The sequence below is a fragment of the Misgurnus anguillicaudatus genome, chromosome 5 (assembly GCF_027580225.2).
Source record: "Misgurnus anguillicaudatus chromosome 5, ASM2758022v2, whole genome shotgun sequence".
NCBI classification, from domain to species: domain Eukaryota; kingdom Metazoa; phylum Chordata; class Actinopteri; order Cypriniformes; family Cobitidae; genus Misgurnus; species Misgurnus anguillicaudatus.
Window position 1 is genome coordinate 10783157 of NC_073341.2, and position 21208 is coordinate 10804364.

At 36.2% G+C, this 21208-nt stretch overlaps 1 protein-coding gene across 1 annotated transcript in view; it reads right to left on the reverse strand.

Annotated features, from left to right (window-relative positions):
• Positions 1-21208, reverse strand: part of bin3 (bridging integrator 3) — a 74259-nt gene that overhangs the window by 46358 nt on the left and 6693 nt on the right. Inside the window, exons 2-3 of the mRNA XM_055168405.2 lie at positions 8669-8717; positions 6501-6541 (exon numbers count right to left, since the gene is read on the reverse strand). Coding sequence (XP_055024380.1) covers positions 6501-6541; positions 8669-8717 — 90 coding nt within the window. The remainder of the gene's footprint in view (positions 1-6500; positions 6542-8668; positions 8718-21208) is intronic.

Below are 21208 nucleotides of genomic sequence, written 5' to 3' on the forward strand. Positions count from 1 at the left end.
GAATCATGGGTAACTGGCAACGAAAGAGAGACTCTTAACAAGACGTGATAAAGGACCCATTACAGTAGGTGCTAATAGAGTAGAACTGGCCCAGCTGCTCCAGACGTCTGGCATGCGAACGTGCTACCAAAACGCCTCGTCGCAACACGTGAATGGCATTTAGAGATAGCGCAGGTCACAAGCCAACACATTATCACCAAACCTCCACTTTCTGACGTGGTATAAGGGCCGAGGGAGGAAAAAAATTTGGGGAGTGGGTGGTGGTTAACATGTTAAAACAATGCATCTTTAGGGATCCCCGTACAGAGTACAAAAAAACACCACAGTGCAATGAAATTAAGTTTTATTTATTTTGCTTGATGAAAGAAAGTAAGTCTCAATCAAATTATGAGATTTGGAGCATAAAAGTTTAATTTCAGTCATTGATTTCACTTTAATTTTAATCTTTGGCATGGCATTACGGAGTAAACATTTAAACTATTAAGGTTTTTCTTTCTTTACATTATAGGATGATTTTATATAGAAAAGAGTAAATCAAAAAAAAAAAAATGCACCAGCTTATTACCATGGTTTTAGGAATAGGTCACACAAAATTTAATATTCAGTCATTATTAGTAGGGGTGTGATGAGACACTTAATCTACGAGACGAGACGAGACACGAGATTGGGTTCACGAGAACAAGACGAGATTTAAAAATTTTTTAAGAAATCCTCAATGATAAAATGAATGAATGGGAAACTGAAATCACATTATCTTGAAATGTTTTATCTAATCTAGGACTCTCCCTAACAATTATTTTTCTAATTGATAATGAAGTAGTTTGATATTTTTGGTAAAAAATAGACCGAAGTTAGCAATAACCTTTAAAATTACATAATAATGACGATGCAATAATAATTTGTTCAAATAAAGTATCAAAACAAGTTAACACATTACAGTAATAAGTAGCCTTTGTAATAAAAACCAGCAATATGTATTATAACAAATGCCTGCAGGGGGCGCTAATGGACCCGCTTCTGTTACTTTGACTTTAGAATCTAAACTTTAGACACTTACTTTTAACTAGGGATGCACGATCTTGATTTTTCATGGCCGGTTTTTATACCGGTTTTCTTAACAAGGAAATTGGCCGATTCCGATCTGGTTTCCGATTTTTTTTCTTATCAAGCAACAAACAAGAAAGAATGAAAGTATATATAAACAATATGTTTATTTGGTATTTAACAGGCTAAACTTGGTTTGGCTATTGAAAACAATAACTGTAACCATCTAAAATTAACAGCAGGAACTGTGCAGTAGGCTACATTCAATACAAACATACGTGGTTAAATGAGACCATGACATGGATGGTTGAGTGAAAACTGTATTATATACACTAGGATTGCAGAAATTGCCATCAGCGTGTATTTTAAGCTGTGTTTAAGAGAGATAAGGTTACATGTTCAGTACTACGTGGCAATAATAATGAAATACATCTCTGGTCCTTTCATTCATTTCATGAAGCCTCTACATTATTTCGGTAAGATAAAGCTTCTGACTGCAAAGCATTTGGAGAGTTTTTTAATAAATCAAGCATAATTTAACACGTATTTGGCTACACTGTAAAAAATTCCTGTAGAAATTACAGTATTACTGGGTATTACTGGCAACTAGCTGCCAGTAACTTACCGTAGATTTTACATTTATGTTATTTACTGGGAACAGATGCACCAATGTATCGGCCGCCGATATTTATCGGCCGATTTTTGATGAATTTGAAACCATCGGCATATCGGCAATAGCACAAGAAAGACCAATACTGATTGTTTATTAATTAACTGCATAAAGAAATCCATTATATGTAAAAAATGCGTTAAAGTTTGTTAAAAAAATTAATGCTGAATAGCAAAAACCACCTTTGAAGGTTGTCATGCTGTCTTATTATATTTGTTTTAGCTTCATTTGTGCCTCTCTTATTATGTTGGTCAGTTGAATGTTAATTAGATCCAATCCATGTTCAGTAAAAATAATTTGATGCAGAAATAAACTAGCTAAAAGACCAACTGTATAGTATTGTATACAAGTGTTTAAAATCGGTATCGGCATCGGTAGTTATCTGTTTAAATCGGTATCGGCCCGAAAAAATCCTATCGGTGCATCCCTAGTTCAAAGTTAAATGAACATGAAACATTTTTAGACTTTATCTTCTACAGTAAGTAACTGGCAACCAGCTGCAAAATTACAGCAAATTTTTTATAGTGTATATTCAAAAAACCTGTGTTATTTACCGCATTTATCGGATCTTGCTCTTCTAACTTTCACTCTGTGCGTGCACGCGCCGCGCATCCGCGTGATTGACATCAGAGGAGCGCGAGAAAAACTTGAGACAGCTAAACTCGACAGATAACTTCCCTGCACCTCTTCCATTAATTGTATATAGCAGGAAAAGTTATCAGTCTCTTAGAAATACAAGGTGTGCGTGTGTAAACGGACTGAAATGCGTGTATCTCACAGTGAATGCGTGAGACTTGAGAGCCCTGCGAATTAACTGTTGTTTCTCTGTGATTAACTTGTCCTTTACAGACATTGCAGCTTGCAATCTTAATGTCCTGCGCACAGATTTTGAAATACTTTTACACAAAACACATGTTTGCGAATGATAAAAATGTAGTCTGTGCACGCGGGTGCACTTCCGGAAAAATCGGCCGAAAAAAATACCAAAACGTCCGGTTGCCGATCGCGCAAAAACCGTCCGGTTCCGATCTCTGGCCAGTCAACCAGTGCATCCCTACTTTTAACCAAACAACGTTTAAATTCATTTAAATCTTAAATATTTGTCCAATTGTTTGAAGAAACGGCCAGCATTTCACCTCCACAAGAAATCTCGTGACATAGTTAATTTTACGACACATATTTAATCCCGCAAGATCTCGTCGCACGAAATATCGTCACACCCATAATTATTAATACTATGCTTATTTTTAGTTCCCTATTAAAATGTTAAATGCTCTCTTATTTGTAAGTTACTTTGGATAAAAGTATTTGCTAAACTAATAAATGTAAATTTCATTCAGAATATATGACATTTCTCAGCATATATAGCAGCAGAAGATATTAAGGGGGGGTCCTATAGCGATTTAATGCATTCTGACTTATTAACTCTTTCCCTGCCACTGACAAGTTAACGCATCAATTAAGAGAAAAAGCTTCCCTGCCACTGACAAGTTTTTACGGCAATCCGTATTTCCGCTATTATCCACCAGGTGACGCTCTTACCCAACTTATAAAACCCGAAAGCAACCCCCCTTAGGTAAAACAGTAAGAACTCAGGGGATGTTTTGATCATCACTCAGAATCTGATCTCTATCTAAGTCCTTAACAAAAATGTAATTATCTCAGCTTTTTGCTCAAAATTTGGTATTTTTTAAGAAAACTTCCCATATTTGAGAGGGGATAAAAAGATTTAATATATTGTATGTTTATATATTTAAAAAAGAACATTTTCTGGAAGGCATTAAACTTTTGTGAAACTCATAAAAATGCTGGCACTGGGTGGCAAAAAAAAAAAACATGCTGGCGGGGAAAGAGTTAACACCGTCTAAGAATTGCTTAATTCTTTGTGTGGGCAGTACTGCCTATAGAATATTACTGCTCTACAGTTACTCAAAATTAACATGATCTAAGCAGAAACGGTGTGTGTTACGTGAGCTTTAAGAATAGTTAACCATTTTTGTCCCCCGCTGGACCCCACTATGTAATAAACAATGTAACATTGTAAAAAAGCAATATATCATACATTTTGATTGATCAATGAATCCCATCATCTTTATTTTTGAGTGAACCATCTCTTTGGTATTTTTATAGTCTTTCATTTAACAGAAAAGTGTAGAATAGCATGGGAAAACAAGAAGATATCAATACCGTATATCAAATTAATACTTTAAAGTAGGGTGACAACCGATCAGTTATATTATAGCTGTACTAAGTAGACTGGTTTACAGAGAAATATATGGTACATTTGTGTAAAATGAATAAGTTACACAAGCAGCGTTCCTCACATAAGCAAACAATCCCGAATGAACACGGCAACAATGGCTTCACCCATGGCACACGTCTTGGGAAGTAGATTTTGACACCACCACAACCCCCAACATCACTACCACCACAACCAAAAAATAAATAAAAATTTCACGAAGACAACAGACATTATGTATTTGAGCACTGGGGTGTGTGTAGTTACATAACGAGAGGTGTTGTGATAGCAATCAAAGCAGAGGTGCGGCCCTCTCAAACAAGTGTTCAGGCCCCTACATGTCTGTGCCCACCCCGTACAAGCTTGTGGCTATGATATACGCTTTCTAACTCTCTGTACTGGGACTACACCTACACAAGCGAAACTAAAGGGACAGGGTTAGTCGAAGAGACACAATACACATAGATCTCTACCAATGACTTTTGGCCTAATTTAACAAGAAAGTGGATACGAAAAGCATGCAAAGCAGAAATGCTAGGTTTGCCCCCTCACATTAAGTCTGGATTTGTAATACGAAGTGGCTTTGTGAGGATGAATCTCATAAAATAACATCTTCAGCTTTTTTTACCACAAAATGTTACTATCATCAAGCATTGCCCCAAATGCCCACTATTCTTATTACATATTGCATCTATAATTTTTACATTTGTGACCTTAGACCCCAAAACCAGTCATAAGTAGTTTGTAGCAATAGCCAAAAATACATTGTATGGGTCAAAATTATAGATTTTTCTTTTATGTCAATGCAAAAATCATTAGGATATTACGTAAAGATCATGTTCCATTAAAATATTTTGTAAATTTCATAACGTAAATATATCAAAACTTTATTTTGGTAAGTGAATGCAATGTCTAAGGACTTTATTTGAACAACTTAAATGGTGATTTTCTCAATATTTAGATTTTTTTGCACTCTTAAATTGCAGATTTTTAAATATTGTCCTATCCTAACAAACCATATATCAATAGAAAGCTTATTTATTCAACTTTCAAATCATGTATATATTACATAAAAAAACTTTTAAACATAATTTTTTTATTGGTGAAACATTTATGCATGTTTATTTGAACTTGAAGCATATCAGATCCTGTGCATGCCCCTAAACTCTGGCAGGTTGGAACCACTGTACTAAAGCAGGTCAACAACAATTATTCTTGGGAATCTTGGTTTTATTTCACATCTTAATAATTTAGAAAAAATAAAATAATGGTATAAAATATTTTGTCCAAAGATAATAAAGCCCATTTTAGGTCAGTAAAGATATCTAAATAAAAAAGACTGATTATGACAAATTTTGTGGTCCAGATTACATTTTATTTTATTTGTAATAACCATTATTCTTAATGGTTACTCTCTCTCTCTCTCTCTCTCTCTCTCTCTCTCTCTCTCTATAAATATATATATATATATATATATTAAAGCAGCATCACTCAAAAACAATAACAAATGATACTATGATATATAAATCTTTAGTTATGAATATCTTTAATTATGTTAATGCAAATATATATGTCTATATTATTTAATTTGTAAGAAATGTATATTATTATGATAATGAAAAATTGGAAAAGGTACCTTACTGTCATGAAAATAACGTCAAAAATCTTTACTGACCTAAAATGGGCTTTATTATCTTTGGACAAATTTTTTTCCCACCGTTTTACTTTTTCTTAATTATTAAAATCTGAAATATAACCAAGATTCCCAAGAATAATTGTTCTTGACCTGCTTTATTTGTGTAGTACAGTTGTTCCAACCTGCCAGAGTTTAGGGGGTATGTGCAGGATCTGATATGCTTCAAGTTCAAATAAAGATGCATAAATGTTTCACCAATAAAAACATTATGTTTAAAAGGTTTTTTTTTTAATTATATGCTTACAATGCCAAGATGAGATAGTTAAAATAGTCTCTTATGTAAAATAATTATTTACTTTTGCTCGCAATGTGCTTGTCAACATAACAGCAAAATCGAAAGAAAAGATACATATGTAGTAGGTTGGGGGGGGTTCAGATTGTGGTAAATATAAATGGGTAGTCCAAGAAAGAAAGTTTGGGAAACACAGGTGTAATGCATTGGTAGTTTAGTGCATTGAGCCAGGTTGAATCTATGTTGGGATTATATTATAACTAGAGGCTTCTTCTGTAAAGTCAGTTTATCACCTGGTGCACTGAAATACCCAAAAGTATCTTGTTTTGGTAAAAATAATCACTTATTTTGTGTTAGGGTCTTAAAACAAACTACAGTGTTGGTTCTGATCAGATCAAAAAGTTTCAAATCCGATGTCGATCTATTTTTAAAATCAATGTCATGCTTCAGTAGAGTTTGTTCTTGTTGGGAAAACAAATATTCATATGCTCGTTTTCTTTTAAAGTTCGACCTTTTGGTGAGCAATTGCAGGCAAGCTAATGATACAATTCAAAAGTCTGTGGGCAACAGAACAAACTAAAAAAAAAACAAAAAAAAAAACATGGACACGTCAACTTACTTTTGGAGCTTCTCATATTCCCTCTCAAAGTCTCTTTCAACCTGTGGAAGACAAAAAGTATAAAGATACGTGAGTGGAACGAGACAAAGTGATAGAATAATCTCTTTAAAAAGTGTGTGGGCAAACTGCTCTACTTTTCTATACGCTCGCCTGGGTGTGTAATCACAAAAACAGGATCTACAAGGCAGAGCTGAGATCGAAAATCCACGTAGCCAACAGAAAAAAGCAACTTGTGTGTCATTTTGAGATGTTTTAGCTATTAGGCAAAAGATCGCCGAGAGGATCAAATAAAACAGACTTGGGAAAAGGGCAAGCACAATTTCTCATTTGGAGGTCCTGTAATTTTTGTGGTACTATCCTCTTGCCACATTATCTCGTGTCCATGCCACCCTACCGCTGTGTGTAGGGGTTTAAATGATGTCAAAATTGCAGAAGCATGGGTTCCTGTCCTGTGGTTTGGTGGAAAAAAGCCTGTAAATAAACAATATTTGGGTAGGCAGGCTGCCGGTGTCCGGCCTGTGGCCTGCTCGCTCACGGGTGACCATAAAAGTGTGGCATAACAGGAAAGGAGGCGAGTTGGGAAACAAGGTGATGAGGGAAAAGAAGAAATGAGAGGATGATTTACTTCCTTAAAGGGAGGAAGAGATCAGGACACCCACTCGCAGATACGGATGTCTGCAAAGTCCACAACAGAGAAGCTATGATGAACTAAATTCATTTAAACAAGGACTCAAAATACTTTTGGTACCAAACTAGACAAAGTAAACATCTTAATTTGAAAATGTTCAGTCTACTGAAAAAGTCTTGAGATTATTAAATAACTATTCCCACAAAGTCTATGTAAAACGTCTGTGGCATGCTGTCATTATCGCAAACAATCCTTCTGATGGGTTGCTCAGTATACATAAACAGACAAGAAAGGCATTTACAGTAAATGAACTTGCAATGCAAGACTGTAAAGGGCAGTAACACTCAGACAAACAGTAATTACTGACAGCTTCTCTGAAAACAGCGACTGCAGTTTATTTCTGTCATTCATTATGATTGGTGTGGTTTTTAGCAGATTTTTCATTTTTGGGTGACCTATCCCTTTAACTCCCTCAAGGTCAGAGAGTGCAATTCCAGAAAAGCGCAAATGGGAGTGATAATATCTCTGGGTTATTTACTAAAAAGGCACAAAATCAGGCGCAAAAGCTGATTTTCATAATGACCAACGCAATATAAAAAAAATTAGTTTAGAGATTAGCTTATGCTCCTCATGTGCGGGTGATCTACATAAGCCTGATGCGCTTAAGTTCAGCACCACGGACATCTCAGCTGAAAATTTGGGGTGTGAAATCCATAGTACACTGAAAAAACTTGGACAAAAAATGAAGGTGTGTGACTTCTCCTAGTAACTTTTATTTCCTCCAGCAAATAATTATTTTTTTTAATAATATCCTCTGCCATTCCAAATAAACTGTTACTGTTAAAAAAAATCCTCTGCCTTGTACCATGCGCTCTCTGGTCTCTGAAATGCCTCTTCTATCAGCAACAATTGCAGACATTTCATTCAAGCGCTAAATTATTTAAGACATGCTTTTTTCTGCGTTAAATAATGGTGCAAATATCAGTCGTAAAACACGTGTAAACATTAGTAAATGGCGTTGCGTGAATCATTTAAATGCTCTCTGAAAGGGAAACTCGTAGAAATGCATACGCACTAAGGTCTGGACTCTATAATCTAAATCTATCCAAGGTTATGAATGGAGGGCTCTCTGGTACCCGATCTCTGTCTGTCTGTCGATCTTTGCTCTTAATGCCTTATGTGTAACCGTTTGCCTGACTCTCGACATCGGCCAGTTTGATTAACCCTACGTCTGGTAATATGGATCCAGTGCAGACCAGTTGCAGCCTTGATCCCCATTTAGCCAAAGTTCAGTTTTGGCTTGCCGATCTGCCAAGTGTTTTGCGTTTTGAACTGTTTAAAAAAAAGCATTGTTTTGCACCATCTGTACAAGACCTGACAATCTTCTTGTCTGACCAATAGTAGATAAGAAGAGTGTTTACAGCCCTACTGTTAGTACCAGTCAATGATATAGCATTGTATTGGAGCTGGTTTGGTGCCGCTAAAGGCACAATAACAAAACAATAACAAGAATGTAAAGGAGAAAAAAAATAGCACTTACTGTTTTCGAAACAATTTGTTTCTTTGGTTGTCCTATTTTGAAAGGAATCCTAGGAAATTCAGAAAAACAAAATTAGCACTCAGTCTCTTAGCTGACACCTTAGCAAAAAGTATAAACTACATTGATAGTTTACAAAGGCTTATTTGATGACAAAACATCAGGTGAAAACAAGTTTGAGTTACATGAAGAATTCTTATATTCACTTTAGAAACCACAGCAGTATATCCATGAACATATGTAGTGCATAAATCCCTCTAAGAGGCCATCAAGAGCGGATACGAGTAATAAGAAGTGGCTGCCCCCACTACCAAAGGTCTTTGTGTGTTTTGCCGGGTCTACATGTGCAAATCTTACACACGCACGTACAGTACACATGATGCATTCATACAAGCTCTGGGATGCAAACAGCATGATGACAACATTTGTAAATCACTGAATCAATTCTGTAATGTGCGTGGCTTACTTTGAAGGCAGGGTTCGACAATTAGGATGACCCGGGGGCAAGCGTAGACGATGCTGGGGACAATTGACAGAACTGTCACTCGCCCAATCTGGCACCATTATGAAAGTTTATTATTTGCACACATTTTATGCCTTGCCAATTTAAATATTGTAGCAAAGAAGATGCGAAAAATCTCAATGCGCTACTCATTTAAAGTTTGTTTTGTCAGTGTTTCCCCTACCATTATATAAGGGGGGCGCCCCGCCCTCCTAACGGCTCGACCCGCCCCCCTTGAAAGGGCAAATAAATTTGATTTGATTTTCTTTATAGCGCCAGATAACAATTTGTTGTTTTATTAAACAAGCTAAATAGCCCTCAAGTAATATGTTATTTATCTTATTTCTACGATGGCATGTCTTTTTTGTCTGTGTTTGTGCGTTTAAAATTATCCAATTGAGTGCGCACATTTATACTGTTCGGCTTAATTCACTGCACGCACACTCTGTCATGTTGCGTGCAGCGCACGCCTTATAACTGAAAAGGTGACGGTGTTTTCAAAGTCCGTTCCTCCGTATAGTTTCTTTTTTGCGTAAACATCAATAGTTACGGATGTTATTAACTGACAGAAAAGATGAAAGGTTAGCATTAGTGTTTCCCACACGCGCGCATTCTCTCCCTCTCTATCATGCTGTACAGTATATACCCGTGCCACGCACGTGTTTTGTAGTAACTCTGTGTAACAGTAACAGTGTATGCTGTCACATTTCTGAATTTGCACCGAATTGTGTGCGCTATTAGGCTACGCGACCAGGGCTTGACATTAACACCCGACAAATGCGGGTAGATTTCGGCTGTGGTAGGTAAGACAGCCAATCCCACTAGCCACTTTGGCTGGTTGAATATATTTTTTTAATTGTAGTTTTCTTAAAAGTTATGCGAAATTATAAACAATGCGCAATGACACTGGGAAACTACAACTCCCATGAGCACTCCCTGCACCCAGCGCAACGTACTAAGACGCGCGCGCGATGCAGCGAGGCTCGCGTTGCGGACCAAGCGCCAACTTTTTACCAGAGAGAGCGCAAAAGCTGATGGATTTGCGAATGCACGGGACGCAGTCATACACGCACACTTTGGGAAGGATAAAACAATTGCATGGAACTGACTGAAGAGATTTAAAGTGCGTGCACACTCTCTGGGCAAGAGCGGAGAGAAATTCATAGCGCATACCTGAATGCACACGTCCCAGTTTTGTCCTAAATCAAAGGAAACCCACAAGTGGAGAGGTCATTTTAATGTAGGCTTGTGCAAAAATAATACCCTCTCGACATTTGCCATTTAAAGTCTTAAATAACTTTTAACAGAAACCACGATCAAGCATATAAATGTTGTTAATAAATATGTGGTCAGTCTGCATTTGAAAGTCAATCTACATCTAATCTAGCTAAATCGAGTAAATCGAGTTGTACACATCTGAAGTGTGCGCATGCAAAATCGCATATCAGGGCTTCAGATAGCATGCGAATACGGAGTTCACGTTTTCTTGCATTTGAACGGACATATGTACACAAAACTGAATTACAAAACTGTTTTAAAACTGCTTATCCTCATAAACTTAGTCTGTTGGGTGAATGTGAACAATTCCATATGTATATGTATATGTATGTTGTCCCAGAATCAACACTAATGTGTTGTTTTTAACACATTCATTCTAAGAGTTTACCATAACATTTGTTTCTTAACACTTTCCCCGCCAGAGTTTAAAAAAATTTTTGCCTGCCAGCAACAGCATTTTTTTATGATTTTCACAAAAGTTTAATGTCTTCCAGAAAATGTTCTTCTTTAAATATATCTTTTGATAGAGATCAGATTCGGAGCGATGATCAAAACATACACAGAGTTTTACTATTTGCCCTAAGCGGATACTTCGGGGTTTTATAAGTTGGCTAAGAGTGCCTGTCATTGGCAGGGAAGTGTTTTTTCTTATTTAGAGTTAACTCGTCAATGGCAGGGAAAAAGTTAAGCTCAAACTGCCCTAAAACACTTTTATTCGAGGTTGTTTCGGCTAATAAGCACACACACACAGATTGGCAAGTACCTTACGAGACTCTCTATAGAGCCCGTCTTTCAGGGAATCACAGTCTTTATCAATTAGTGAACCAAAAGGTGGGACTTCCTAGCCTGGTCCAACCAAACTCTCGTACATTCATTTCATTTGTACAGAGAGTCTGGCCACGCTCCATTGCAAAGCGTTACTTCCGTTAAGGAGGGTCCTCTGTTGAAGTTTAAAACTATTGGATCTGCCATAACAAATCGCTAAGGTTTGGTCATGACGTATGTCACTCAGTCTGGCGCACAACCTCAACGTCATCGTTCTTAGCCACCCCCCTCTGTTCGCTGATTGGACCTGCAGATTTTTGCCGGAGAAAACGAAACTCTACACAGCAGTCCCAGACGTTGTGCTGAAGCTAAATGAAAATGAAGCGGAAGCACGTAGGAGGGCGGAGCCAGGCTAGGTACTTCCACCCTGAGTGGCCATACTGAGCATTGCATTGCCCCCTATTCATAGTAATTGGAGTGATCAATCATAACATATTTTCTAAAAAGTGATCAATGTTAACCACCTCTGTGGTTTTCATTAGTAATACATACATACTGCACACAACGTGTAAATATATAAATGTACACCCGGGACGGTCTTTTTTAGGGTTCAGTTGAACATTAACCCATAACGGAGTTCTTCTTACAAACTTTAAATATTCAATTCACTCTGTTGCAAATCTCAACAGATCCTCACCTTGACACCCAAACCTTCCTTAAGGGTGGGTGTTAAGGCATGTTAACTTTGGTTTGATTTCCTAACCAAACGAAAAAATGTTGATACGCCTACAGGTCGTCCTTCAGTCAGGTCACGACAGTTGGTTTTGTCTTCAGATAAAATCTCACGCAACCAAATATGAAATATTCAACTATTATAATAAATTGTGCTAATTAAATTGTACAGAAAATATTTGATTTTGCTATTAACTGATAAAGTTGTAAATTAAAAGTTGTCAGCTGTCCAGGGTTGGAGAATTTTTTGTCGGTTCAACTTTATGAAACACTTCAGAATGGTTTTCTGAAGTTCAACAGTTCTGCCAGACCTCTTCTAATTCTAACATGAACTTTTAGTTTTATCATCCATTGGTATCTGAACCCATTCAACTTTAACAGAACCCTTATTTCCACAAAACCCTTTTAGTTTGACCATAAGCCCAACATCTCTACAATATCACCATTTCAAACTTCCACCAAAGCCCTACAAAAGCAACAGCCATGAAGTTGGTGTCCTTTTTATTTAGATAATATTTAGGGCAGTTCAGACGACATCTTTCATTAATGAATGCACCACTAAAGAGATAATATTTGGATTAAAAAACAAGCTCATCAAGGAGTGGAGTCATGATGTTCCAGAGGGTGATGCAAGTTCATGTTCAACAAGTGTTAGAGATTTACAACCTATGACAGTCTATTTAAATGTATTCAGCATTATATGACTAATGATGGGGAAACACAAAAAAGGAAGACACATGTAGGTAAAAGGTCCCTTTGACTTAAAGGGGACATTTAACAAGACTTTTTCAAATAAAACTTTGGTGTCCCCAGAGTACATGTGTGAAATTTTGGCTCAAAATACCAAATAGGTAATTTATTAAAGTATGCTAAAATTGACACTTTGTAGGTGTGAGCAAAAATGTGCCATTTTTGGGTGTGTCCTTTAAAATGCAAATTAGCTGATCTTTGCACTAAATGGCAGTGGCGTGGTTGGATAGTGCAGATTAAGGGGTGGGTTTATCCTTTTGACATCACAAGATGAGCCAAATTATAATGACTTTTTTCACATGTTTGCAGAGAATGGTTTACCAAAACTAAGTTACTGGGTTGTTCTATTACATATTTACACATTTTATTACACATTGATAGAAGCACTAGAGACCCAATTACAGCACTTAAACATGGGAAGTGTCAAATTTAAACAATTGATGATTGTATGATGCACATATATATTAGTGTTGTAGTCAAGACCACCTAAACCGAGACCAAGTCATGACCAAGGCCGGCAGAGACCGAGACAAGACCAAGACTTTAAAGGGTCGAGACCAAGTCAAGACCAAGACCGGCCGAGACCAGGACCAGTGCAAGTCACTGCATTAAAACACTTATGATAAAATGTGGAATATGCATATGATTAGGAACTTCTTGTCTGTGTGTGTGTGTGTGTGTGTGTGTGTGTGTGTGTGTGTGTGTGTGTGTGTGTGTGTCATCAGAGAAGTTTATTATTTTATCAAAGGCATTGCAGATATGTGTGATTTTATATTTGTCTATAAGCAAATAAAAGTGAACAAACACTAAAGAGCTGAAATCAACTTAACCATTTATTTTAAACTGTCTTTCCATGGCTTGCCATCCACTTAACACAATGCAGGCGTTTTTAGTAATAAAATTTGGAAAATTGTCATTGGGAGAAACTTAAACAATGCTTACACAATGCCAACATCATTTCTGATGTTAATCTGGAGTACCTACAGAGTAGTATAACATCCTTTATATCTCCGAAGAGTCTTTAGTTTAATCAGATTTATAAAAGAAAGATTAGCTTTACCGATTCTTTCCGATAACGTACGAAAAAATGAAGAAGTGGGAGTTACTACCGTGGGACGAGCGAGTACGAGTCATGCAACACTATACAACACTTATAACTTATGATTCACTACATGTTCGTGTCATTTATATAATATGCACGCGACTATTTCCAACATAAGACAGAAGTCTTACCGCGTGCAACTCGTCATGACCCGATTAGGAAAATCCACCGCATCAAACACACATGCAAAACTCCGCTGCTACCCCGGATAATAAACTATATCCATTGTTTTCATAAGGCTGTATTTCTTCTCCTTACATCCAAAAACACACTTCATCTTTCGTGCCATTGTTGAGTTTTGAAACTAAACAAAGCTGAGTGGCGTGATGTGAATGTTTGTAAGTTCTAGCGTCTTCCGCTGATTGACGGGTGGGCGGGGTTTTCCGAAGGGGGGGGTCCCATATAAAGAAGTGATACGTATAGAAAACACCTGAAACGTCAGTTGGACCTGTAATCGAAAAAAAACTTTCCGAAACTTGTACGAACCATGGCGAAGTGCATTCGGCACAGAAATACTCTGTAACACTCCCAAATGTTTTTTGACACTTTGCCTACGCTTAGCATGAGGAAACAACTCTATAACTGTGTTAATAAGTCAGAATGCTTGAAATACCATTAAACCCCCCCTTTAATAGTAGAAAATACCATTAACATGTTGCCCACCCTTAGTTGAGTTACAAAACATTAAGACTGACACTTCACTGAGACCAGTGTTGGGCTAGTTACTCAAAACATTTAATATATTACTTACAACTAGTTACTCCTTTCAGAAGTAATATTTATTACTCACAGCCAACAGTAATTAGTTACACTTCTCATTACATTACTTTTTCATTACACCTAAAAAAATAGGTAATTGCATAATTCAAACTATTTTTTAACAACTTTTGAAATTTAATAAAGCAGTAACATAAATGCTAAAATCTGCAATGGGGCTCAAGCAGGTGGAACCAACCAAACATGTTGTCAGAACGAAAAAAGGTAGCTTACTGCGTTGGTGACGTTGTGAAAAAAAGTAACTTTTTGGGGGATGGCAACAGTAATATTATTATAAAAATGAGTTACACTACTATTTACCCGGAAAAGAAATATTAATACTAGTAACTAGTTACTGTCCAACACTGACTGAGACCCATGTAATCTGCTTCTTAAGTAATGGCAGAATATCTTGTTAAACTTGTTAACATAGACAGAGCACAATAGCATTACATCTCTTATCTCCTGTTCTGACACAACTGTCTTCAAATAAAAAGCAACAATTAGCCGTCCGGCCCCCTTTGACTCTTTCTCATGCACTGCTTCGTAATTACACTGGAGACAGGCTGCGGTAGACCTGGAGAGGAAAAATGTTCCAGTGCTGCTATTGCACCTCTCAGTCTCACGCACACTATTATTGATGTGACAGAAGTACGGCTGTAGAAGATTGATGGACAGCTGGGAATGACAGGAGCGCGATGATGCCGGCTGCGTCAAAGCAAAGGTGTGTGAGCTAATGAGACGGAAAAAGAGGGGTGTGAGGGAGGGTGTGTGTGTGTGTGTGTGTGTGTGGGGGGGGCTAGTGTGGAGAAAAGAAATTATGTTCACGCATGGGAACGTCGTATGTGTGTTTGTCGTCTCTGATGATAGCTCAAACAAGCAAAGTTCACTATTGAAAGAAAATAAGTTGACAAGTTTTTAGTTAAGGGAAAATGTACAGTCAGCCGATCATATACCTTTAGACAATTATTGAACGATAACAAATCATTCGGCATATCTGGCTACTTTCCAAAAAAAAAAACTTCGCAATAACGAAACGATTTTTCTTAATTACTGATGTTGAAATTATATTTTGAAAATATAAAGACATTTATGGAAAAAAAAGAAATTGAATGCCCAGGACAATAAATATCGGTCAATTATACAGTTTAGCAATTACTATACAAAAATATCTGACTACAAAACTACACTTAGTAAAAAGTGAAAGTTAGATTTACTTTAAAAACAATTGGTAACACTTAAAAAAATATTCTGGCGTCAGATTAAAAATTTAAGGTGAAAAATATTTTTAAAAATACTTCAATTGGTAACACCTAAAAAAGGAAGCTATTTCAACTTAAAAATTGTGCTTAGTTTTTTAATTAAATTAATCTTTTAAATTAATCCAACTTTCACTTTATACAGTTTACTGAAACACTGTTTACTACTGAAACGACAGGGGTTGTATAGCTGACTAACTGGCGCCGTTCCAAGTAAAGCATAGCTCAAATTAATCATGCCAATGTTATGCACAAACCATCATGGAAAACTTTAAGTCATTCTCTAGTGAACTTGCTTGTAAAGCTTTTGAGTTGACTCACCCAAGTTTACTACTGCCAAAATGACATAAACAGCCATCACTCAAAGCACGGCAAGAAAAAAAGAGAAAGTTAAATGTTTCATCTGTGTGCTGACGTAGGAAGTTTGATTTCGTCAGATAGGTGAGTTAATCCTTGTAAGTAGGTCATACGTAAGGAGTATTGCTCAACTAATTCTTTTTAACAAACACAACAACTGATTTGACTGAGGAAATCCAATTGGTATTTTAAGTGCAGGCAACTTAACTGATTGGTAAAAGCGAAGAAAACATGAAGCACAATCTACAAACCTTAAAGGAACAGTTCATCCAAATAATTTAGTCACCTTTATGCCATCAGAGATGTATATTCACGCATTATCAACCATATTGAATATAGCACTAATATGTATTATTTTCTTTTTTGCTAAATAAGCTCAAAATATTAATAATTGTTTCGTCTCACGCAACTTTTGTTTCACTTCAGAAGACATTTATTTACCCATTGGAGTTGTTTGGATTACTTTAATAATGGCTTTTATGACAGATGTGTGGGCTTTTTGGAGCTTCAACATGTCAAGTCCTATATAAGCCAAAAATGTGATAAATAAAAACCTGACGACATAAGAGCTAGAAAAAAAATTTGTACAAAAAATTTCTTTAGGACATTTTGTGAAAGCTACTTTAAAACCATTGTTTTTCAAGCTGCATGCTCTTCTAAGCAAGTAGTTGGGTAAACTACACACTGGTGCCAGTTAACTACAGGGGGATATCATTAAAAATATAATTTTAAGAATGTAACCTTCAGTTAGAAATAAAGACTACTATAGATATGTTAACGCAAGCTACATACATTGGCAGAATTTATAACAAATAGAAAACAGACAATGAAGGCATTTAACTGTATCTTTGGATTTACTAACAAACAATTCCAACTTTTCATGTTACATATGAAGTGAACAAATTTAGTAAAGGGAATCTGGCTTTTCAAGGATACATATCAGAGAATCAACTATAGGACAAACCCAAAGCACACAAACACTCTCATACGATGAAAAGCACACAATGCACATGTTAATGTAAAACTAGTTATTATTATCATCATTATATCGCCAACTATGTCAGAAAAGCACGCTATCGCCCTTATGCCTGACTATTATCGATGCACAATAGTAATGTCTATCGGCACAATTGGGTGACCGTGTTAAATTATGCCGGCTTGCTCAAGCTGTGTGACATTATTGTTAGCAAAAAAGTAGTTGGAAAAGCGACACTATTTTGAAACAGGTGTGCTACTGGCAGGCCACTTTAAAATGTATAGATGTTTCATAGGACGCACGTGCATTGTCGCGGTTGGAAAACTTCCGATCTCTGTTTGTTTAATGGTCTGGCTAGTTGCTAAACTGAACTGCGAAACAAATACCTTGTTGAAAATTACCAATGTTTTGGTTTAGTAAAGACGATGGGAGACAGCGATCATGGATCACCGCTATGTGAAGGGAGGTTTGGTAGCCGATCTGCATTGTGTACGTTAATTTTAAACAGTAATGTAGGCTTGTGTAGTTTTTAAAATGCTTTAACTATGATTTGAACTAAGATAATATACTTGTTATTAGAAATAAACGACTCTTAAAGGACTCTGTTTTTATTGATTCTTTGTGGAAGTTTACCGGAAGTCTTTAGTAGGTAACACTGCTGCTTTTAGTTGAGTTACTCAGCATTGCTTAAGATGAAATCCAGAATGAGAAAAAAATGAGTAAAACTCATGCCACTATCTTTCCTTACAATGAAGACCTGTTAAAAGAGCCCTAAAAACTAGGTCAAACAGGGACCTGCAGTTTTTCCCGCAGGCCATAACTCTTGTTATATGGACAACTCTCTCAACACCCTTTTGTACAGAACATACTCTTTCATTTCTATCTACTGAACAGACTTCCTATCACGCAATCATTTAGAATTTGTTGCATGTCACTTGACATCCCTTCTGCTTTTGTACTTTGCGAACCAAATTTTTAAAAATAAATAAGCCTAGGTAATACCCACTTACCTACAGATATACGATATAGGCTCAAAAAAATGTAAAAATGCTTTTGCCATCTTGACTGTTTGTATTTATCGTTCTGTAAAAAATGCATGTGCGCACAGGGATGTAGTGTTTCTTTTCAAAATAACATCATCATCAACTGGCCTAACATGCATAATACAGCGTTTACGGTCATCTTTGCAGATCAGTGTAAACGCAGATCTTTTTGACAGCATTGTCGTTTTTTTTTAAACCGCAGAGATTTTTTTTATTTTACTACATCAGTGTTAGGGCTGTGATGATTAATTGTGCAAATGCGCGTTTTCTCAATGAATAAATTTGAATGAATTACGGTGAAATGCCACCACATCCAAAAGCCAGAGAGTGCTTTCATGTTGAAACCCCATTTGTGCCACAGAAGAAGTAAGCATACCAAAAACTATTGCAGGAAATGTCTAAAGGGATATTTATATCGCTGTTCTTCAAATTATTTCAGGTATTTTCCTGATAATAAAGAATATTTTGAATGATTGTGTTTGACGAGTGTTGCTTTTTTAAATTCACATTATAAATGACTCAAACTCACTACTACTGATCACATTGCCATAGTACACGCACAAGCTGTGCTTGAAACACAGAATCTGAGCCTTACGATTCAGAATCGATTTCAGGTAGGTCTTTTTAATGGGGAACGCGATGCATCGTCACAGCCCTAAGAGTGTCGCGTAAATGTAGCCTCTCAGTCAAACTATCATTAACTTCCATTGGAAAAGAAAAGCATGAACACACTGCTAAAATATCTACTAAATTTCTTGTGTGTTCATGAACAAAAGTCATTTGGGTTTAAAACAGCATGAGGTTTAGTAAATTGTGATAGAGTTTTCATTTTATGAGAGAATTATTCCTTCAAAAAGTCTACAAATTACCACTAATAACACTAGCTATGTGGGGTAGTTCGAGTAGACTGCTTTGAGTCGTGATGTCAAGGTTTTGACAGGAAGGAGGAAATACATACAGTAGGATGAATCTGTACTGTGGGAATCCAAGTCTGAGGTTTTTCGCAGAGTAATTTTTACATATGCCCTTTTATAAGTATAAAGTCAAACCAAAGAAACTGGTCCCATGCTAAACATCTTTTATACCATAAAGATTGCTGTATAGTTTAGTTTCTCTTTAACCTCCTAAGACCCAAGGTTTGTCTTTTTTCAGATTTCTTTCAGCTATTTTGGGGTTAGAAATAACTAATAAATATAATAACCAAATATTTTTCTTTGAAAATTAAGCAGTGTAATTGTCCACATTTGTGTACAACAGGTTCCAGTTACACAAAATTAAGTATTATGGTGCAAACAACAACAAAAAATGATATGTCCATGTATGTGGATATCAAGGTCTTAGGAGGTTAAACATTTTATCGATAATGTTACCACCCTAGCCCTACCCCAAACCCTTTCTATACAAAATTTCTAAGATACGTAATGTATTCTTTTTATATTAAGCAATGTAACGAAAAGACATTTGTAGGAAAATGTATAACTATAGCATTTAAAAGACATTATAGACCGCAAATACAGTCCTAAACCTACCCAAAACAGTTTAGCAGAATCATGTACTGTTAGTAATTAAAAAGTGTAGTCACAATTTTTTGCAAAATTTCAAAAGCGGTATCAAAAGTAGTTAAAATGATGATGTGCTGCAGCCATGGTCCTCTCTGGAGTATATAAAGTACAGAAAAGTATTAAAAAGTTATAAATCCACAAGAACGTTCATCCGGCTTCTCTCGGTGAAGGAGAGACGGCAATGTCTCAAATCTGTGACGTAGCACGAAAGAGCCAATGAGCGTTTGATATCACTGCCAAAAAGCTTCTTGAGGCGCAATATTTGAATTCAAATTCATAACAAACTCAAGATTTGACGTCTAGGGTTGCTGATTAAAACTGAATTTTAAAGATGTGTTTTGTAACAACTTTTGTGAATTTATGTTGTGTTTTGGTTAATTATTACTGCATAGGAGAAGACAGCATAAAAGAAAACGCGTTTTTGTATGTCTCGGCAAACAAACAAAATATAACGTAAGGAATAACTGATGACGGGCCGTTGAATTATAAGAAAATAATGCACACCCAAGGTGGTAATGCGGCACGACCGCTGGTGTGCATTATTTTCAAATAATTAAATGGACCGGAGTGAATTATTCCTCTTATACCACGGGTACCACAAACATTGCTCTGTGCCTATTTTTAAGACATTAAAAAGGTTAGGTGTGTGGTTTTCAGAAAAATAATCAACACCCATGGAACATTTCTCAGCCAATCAGAATACACCACTCAACAGACCCGTGGTACAAAAAAATGGTTAAATGATTACAGAAATGTTATTCATTTTAAGGTTTTAAAGTCATTCTCTGAACGTCATAAACATTACACTGGGTAAATAAGTAAACTGTCTTAAATAAATAAGGCAAAAACTACGACTTAAAAACATGTCATTAACATGAGTAAGAAACGGCAACACTCTTGATTTTAATATTTATGATAGGAATACGTACAAATTTGTACATCTGTAAAGCTGTTAATACGTAAATAATTAACATATTTGTCCTGTCAACATGTGAATATTATACGTTTCAGTGTGCATTATATAAAAATACACACGAGATCACGCTGGATTTTAACATGGTTTGGGACTATTCTTACAACTTAGAATGAATTTAGTGAATGAATTTGGTATCTAGGTTCATCTGTACACCAGCAAGCACTCAAAACACAAAACTCCAAAACACTTGATTTTCATTAACTAGGTTTTTATCAACTAGGCCTTAGCTGTAACCAAGCCACAAACTTGGCATTCAAGATATTTAGGGCATTATGAGAAAATACCAAGGGCATAATAAAAAAAAAACTTGATGTAGGCACTGCGATAAAACAGATAATAAAATAATATTTGTGGAGCACATTGTTTAAAATAGAATACAGTCTGGCATTAGGTCTTTTTGGTTTATATCATTATAAGGAAACCTTTTGGACATCAAAATGAGTCATAATGAGAGACAATTAACCTTCCATTTTAATCTGTTAATT